The following is a 6425-nucleotide window of genomic DNA, read 5'->3' as shown; positions in this document are numbered from 1 at the left end:
TGGTGGCGATTCGACGGCGGCGGGGCTGGAGGGCTAGGGGAGGGAGGGGAGGGAGGGCTACCGGCAGGGATTCGACGGCGGTGAGGCTGGGGGGCTACTCTGAGCTAGGAGGGAGGGGCGGGGCGGAGCGAGAGCGAGCCATTCTGACTACAGAACTGCCTATAAAATTATGAACACGCATAATCTATTTTGTGGGGTAGACACTGGAATCTTTTCCTTGTGAAAAATAGTCATGGTTCTTTTAACAATCATTGAGAAATCTACCTTGTATCAGCATAGCTCTTGTTTCTGTTGAGAAATAATGTTCATGATCTCAACAAAGTAATCTGTTATCTTTTCTCTTTGTTTGTTCTTGAGCATGGGTATAGGTCTACGATGTGTGGCACCGTGTGTCCTCGCTTACTGCAATACCTAGTGATTACTTGTCCATTTTCCTTTTTGGTTGAAATCATGCACCCCAGCTAGGCCATTTATGCAACATGTATTTCTTGGTCTATTACATGTCTCCCTTATTGTTTGATGCTCCATTTTACCTTTTCACCCTTCTTTTTGCTTGTTATGCACATTACTTGTTCCCCAACCAATGTCGACGGGCATCAGCATAGGCTTAGTTAAAGTAATTTTGCATGAATATTCTGAAATCTTTCATTGTCATATGTGATTCAAAATGTTTGATATAAATAATCGTCTGAAAGTTTGTATAGTAAACATTCATGTTTTGCTATTTCGTCGCCACTGATTGCTTATCAGTTTACACTGAGATGATAATGATACAATCACCAGGAAGCCTTACCTGTTATCATCTATTTATCTATTTTCAGGGTCTAGTACCACGGGCAAAGCTGTTACTATCACTTGGTGGTACTTTTTCCCTGGCATTTGGTCCTCTGATTATTGTCACGGTTTCTCTATTTGCTGGTCTTTATCTGGTAAGCTGTCTAATCTCTTTGTGTGCTTCATACCCGCTCATGTAGTCATTATGTATTTGGCCCCTGATTTACTTGTGTAGTATTGTAGCAATTCATCGACCCTATTATGACATGGCGTGCATATACGCTGTACAGTTTCAGTTAGTATCTGATCATAAGTTAATATAAATCAATTGAACACATTGAGATCATTATATGATTTTTGTTCAGCATGGTACAATTGGAATACAGAATACACACCTTATTATTTCCAATATGTGCTTTGCTCGTAATTTCCCTGTGTAGCGCTTCTGGCTTTTGACACTGAATGTTTATATTGTACTAGGAGAGTTGGACATGATCTGGTTATTTACATAACCCATTGAACATCTTAAGGTTTGATATGACATTATGAGCTTGTGCTCAACATGATAAATTTGGTGTGGTGGCCAGACATTGTCATCATCACACAGAGAAAAAGGAGGGGTACAACCAATGCAAATTAAACTAACCGAATCATAAATTGAGTGATCGCACAGCAGCCATGGGACGATGCACAAGCTTGTTGGGAACATTTTCTTCCCTAGATACTCGAACTATATAAGAAACGAAATAATAGCAGAAAGCATAAACAATATGTAATTTCTGTTCTTTTCAGTGCTCTCTTGTCTCTTGTGCACGAAGGGAGATTTCTGTCTATGATTTTGACAACATTTGGAGTTGACCAAAAGTGTCCATCTTTGTAGTTTTACATGATGTAAGAAAGCTGACACTGCTTGTCCTGGATTTCTCATTGCAGTATTTTGGGCAAAGCTTTGTACATGACGGGAGCAAGAAACCAGTGGCGCCACCACCATACATTGATCCATATGAGCTACTGGAAGACGATATGATCTCCCGGCCCTCCCTTGATGTGTTCTGAATCTCCACGACACAAGGATAGTATTTGTAGATAGCTCAATAATTTTCTTGTTTTACTAGATATGTACCTGTAAATGCAATAGCTGTAGACTGTTATTATCTAAAACTTTACAATAAAATTTGCGAAAAATCTCGCGCCAAAATCCAGTTGTGGTGAAACCTTTCCCAACCTTTCTTTGTTCTGTAACTCTCTCCTCTGCTGTCGGTAATGATATACCGAGAAATTCCAAATGAATGTCAAGCTGCCAGCTTCTCCAACTCAGTGGTCGGAGCCGGGTTGGACGTCTCAACTCTGCGGGGTTCAGGAGAGTTTTTCTTTTCTTTCGAGAGAATACCATCATGTCTAATTTTATTGATTTGGCAATGTCATTACATCGTTCACCAGGTCGTTTACAAGAAAATCAGGGAGTTCATCAACTCAGTTACAGGAAACATCATTATCATCTGCAAAGCAATATTGTGAGCAGCTCTATTGCCTTCCCTCGGGCAGTGTATGACTTTTTTTTTTGAAACAAGACAGTGTAAGACTTGCGATCATACCTGCCAAGATAAAACAATCAGCATAAACTGCAGTACCTTCGCTCAGTATTCTTTCCTGGCTCGAACACGCATTGATCACCTCCGAGCTGAGAAGGAGAGTTGGTAGTGCCCGTAGTGCAAATTTCTTGGAGTAGGGAAGCTGCTCATTCCGGGCTTCTGCAGGAGATGAAGTTGACTAAAATTAGGATGGAATGCCACCCCCCAAGTGACAGAAGAGCACACGGGTTCGAGCTGTCTCCTCCCACGAGCGAGCTCATTTCGGAGAAAATTACACGTTTCGTCTCTGACGCATTACCATTTAGTCCAGCTACTCGAGAAGCACTACAGTATGATCTCCATACATATGAATACGTAACACTTTACGGTCCTTTTACGTAACACTCTACTGTCCCTTGCTCTGCTGTGGCCGCGTGTCGCTGCTTTTTTGCATATAACCCCTCGCATTTTGTGTAAACAACCCATGCTCCCTTCCACGCGGACCCATTTGTCATCCACCCACGCCGAGTAGTCAAATCGACATGCTTATTGAGTAAGCTAGCTCCTCCCCCATAGCTTGACGTTTGTGTTTGGAAAAGCGCCGGAGTGTTTGCTTGACCGGTTTATATCCCTTCAATATATTGAGACTGTGTTCATCCAACTCGCGTGGGATTCCTGGCATATCAGAAGGGTGCCCGGCGAATATATCCCAATTCTCGCGCAGGAACTCTCGTAACGTGACGTCAACCGTTGGGTCTAGTTGTGCTCCAATAGATGATGTCTTCTCGGGGTCCGTTGGATGGACTTGGAATTTAACTATTTCTTCTGCCGATTTGAAAAAGGTGGATTTGGGTCGTTTGTCTAGGATCACATCGTCTTTGTCCACCGTGGAGCGCAGTGCGGTTAATTCTTCGGCCGCGAGGGCTTCAGATAATGCCTCGAGGGCCAGAGATGCGGTTTTATTTTTGATGCGGAGTGCTATGTCCGGATCACTAGCGAGAGTGATTATGCCACTGGGCCCGGGCATCTTAAACTTCATGTATCCGTAATGAGGTATGGCTTGGAAGCGTGTAAATGCATCTCGCCCTAAGAGGGCGTGACATCCGCTGTTGAAAGGGGCCATTTGGAAGGTTATCTCTTCGGACCGATAATTCTCCGGCGTGCCAAATACCACATCAAGCGTGATTTTTCCCGCACACCGTGCCTCCCGACTGGGAATGATTCCTTGGAAGGTCGTGTTGCTTTGCTCGATGCGGCTCCTGTCTATTTCCATTTTTTGTAGTGTATCCTCATAGATGAGGTTTAGTCCGCCGCCGCCGTCCATGACAACCTTGATGAGCCAAAAGCTGTCCACGATTGGGCTGAGGACCAAGGCGGCTGGTGCTCGAACTGTCCTGTATTTTGGCTCGTCGCCGGCATTAAAGGTAATAGCCGTGTCGTTCGAAGGGTTTATTGTTGCGATTTGGCAGATTTCGGCGAGTTCACGGAGTGCCCTTTTGCGCCTATTGTTTGAGGCGAATGTCTCGAAGACCGTCAATACTTTGAGGTCGTCGTCTTCTAGGGGGTGTTGTTCTGGGGTATTCCTGGTGAGGATATCCTCACCGCTCTTGGCCACTTGCCGAAGTATCCAACATGCTCTAAGGCTGTGGGTTGGTATGTTATCTAGTGTTGTGTGTATTTTGCATGGCCCATCGAGCCATCCTTCCAGAACGGTTCCGCGCCCTGTAACAGGCTTGTATTTCTTTACTATTGGTCCAGGCGTGCCATGAGGGTGCGCCCTTTTCGCCTGAGCGAGGGGTTGAGTGGGGACCGATGGTTCCCAATGGGCTGCCTGAGTTTTCCAGGCGCTTTCCATTGCGATGTACTTCTGTATGATAGTTGCCAAGTCAGCAAAGTGTAATATGTGACGGCGGTTGATGGCGTTGAGGATTCCCTCATCCATGCAATTGTTGCGAAACGCTAAGATCGCGTCTTCGTCACAGTAATCTTTAATCTTGTTTTTGACAAGGAGGAATCTGGCCCAGAAGTGGTGGACCGTTTCCTGAGACCGCTGTTGTATGCTTAAGAGAGCGCTTATGTCTGGTTGGGTGGGTGGATTTAAATCCGAACCCTGACCCAATTTTAGATCCGGAGTCTGAAGATCCTCCGAACTTAGCAATTCGAGCTCCGGGATATCAACTGATTTTCTGAGCTTATCGTCTGATTCTATGTTCGGAGGACGAGGCGTGTCTTTCTGCCGGTAGGTGTCCGGCTGTTCGAGATCGGAGATCCGAACATAGTTCTTCCTCAATATAGAGGAAAAGTTATCTTGCTCCTCGACTACCGCTATCTGATGGGTGATCGGTGGAGTTTTAATTTCTCTCTGGTCGGGTTTAAACCCAATCCTATCGTAGTCTGTAGCGACCCCCAAGGCGGCGATGCGATCTTGGAGTTCCTTTAAAGACGATAACTCTGTTGGATCCATCCCTTTGGCGTATTCAGAATCAACACAAAGACGATTTTCGATGACTCGAGAGGTCATCGTCGGCTCAAGGGCCAAACGGGCGGTCATGATGAAACCGCCCAGCCGAAGGGTTTGGCCTGAGGCCAGGGCTCCTCCGGAGGTGATATTTTCCTTGATGACAAGATGAGCCATCAATCCTTTTGACGACGGCACAGTGGAACTCTCAATGAAAGCACCAATGTCGGTGTCAAAACCGGTGGATCTCGGGTAGGGGGTCCCGAACTTTGCGTCTAAGGCCGATGGTAACAGGAGACATGGGACACAATGTTTACCCAGGTTCGGGCCCTCTCTATGGAGGTAATACCCTACTTCCTGCTTGATTGATCTTGATGAATATGAGTATTACAAGAGTTGATCTACCACGAGATCGTAATGGCTAAACCCTAAGTCTAGCCTGTATGACTATGATTATGATTGTCCTTTCTACGGACCTAGCCCTCCGGTTTATATAGGCACCAGAGGGATCCAGGGTTACACAAAGTCGGTTACAGAAAAAGGAAATCTTCATATTCGGTCGCCAAGCTTGCCTTTCACGCCAAGGAGAGCCCCATCCGGACACGGGTAGAGCCTTCGGTCTTTGTATCTTCACAGCCCAACAGTCCGGCCCATGGCTAACAGGCTTGGCGCCCGAGGAGCCCTTAGTCCAGGACTCCCTCAGCCATGAACAAGACTTTTCATCTGATGAACGGGATCACATCATTAGAGAATGATGTGATTGACTTGATCCATCCGTTAGCTTAGCACTATGATCATTTAGTGTATTGCTATTGCTTTCTCCATGACTTATACATGTTCCTATGACTATGAGATTATGCATCTTCCGAATACCGGAGGAACACTTAGTGTGTTATCGAATGTCACAATATAACTGGGTGACTATAAAGATGCTCTACATGTGTCTCCGATGGTGTTTGTTGAGTTGGCATAGATCGAGATTAGGATTTGTCACTCCGATTGTCGGAGAGGTATCTCTGGGCCCTCTCGGCAATGCACATCACTATAAGCCTTGCAAGAAATGTGACTAATGAGTTAGTTGCGGGATGTTGCATTATAGAACGAGTAAAGAGACTTGCCGGTAATGAGATTGAACTAGGTATTGAGATACCGATGATCGAATCTCGGGCAAGTAACATACCGATGACAAAGGGAACAACGTATGTTGTTATGCGGTTTAACCGATAAAGATCTTCATAGAATATGTAGGAGCCAATATGAGCATCCAGGTTCCGCTATTGGTTACTGACCGGAAGTGAGTCTCGGTCATGTCTGTATAGTTCTCGAACCCGTGGGGTTCGCACGCTTAACGTTCGATGACGATCGGTATTATGAGTTTATGTGTTTTGATGAACCGAAGGTAGTTCGGAGTCCCAGATGTGATCACGGACATGACGAGGAGTCTCAAAATGGTTGAGACATAAAGATCAATATATTGGAAGGTTATGTTTGGACATTGGAATGGTTCTGGATGATTTCGGGCATTTACCGGAGTACCGGGGGGTTAGCGGAAGCCCCCGGGGAGTCAATGGGCCTTATTGGGCCTTAATGGGAGAGAGGAGGAGGCGGCCAAGGTGGGGGCG

At 45.7% G+C, this 6425-nt stretch overlaps 1 protein-coding gene across 1 annotated transcript in view; it reads left to right on the top strand.

Moving 5' to 3' along the window:
• Positions 1 to 2077, top strand: part of LOC119285917 — a 19348-nt gene extending 17271 nt beyond the window's left edge. Inside the window, exons 2-3 of the mRNA XM_037565244.1 lie at positions 822 to 929; positions 1708 to 2077. Coding sequence (XP_037421141.1) covers positions 822 to 929; positions 1708 to 1830 — 231 coding nt within the window. The 3' untranslated portion in view covers positions 1831 to 2077. The remainder of the gene's footprint in view (positions 1 to 821; positions 930 to 1707) is intronic.
• Positions 2078 to 6425: the final 4348 nt, after the last annotated feature.

The sequence above is a fragment of the Triticum dicoccoides genome, chromosome 4A (genome assembly GCF_002162155.2).
Source record: "Triticum dicoccoides isolate Atlit2015 ecotype Zavitan chromosome 4A, WEW_v2.0, whole genome shotgun sequence".
Lineage (NCBI taxonomy): Eukaryota > Viridiplantae > Streptophyta > Magnoliopsida > Poales > Poaceae > Triticum > Triticum dicoccoides.
This window is presented reverse-complemented; position numbering and strand designations above follow the sequence as displayed.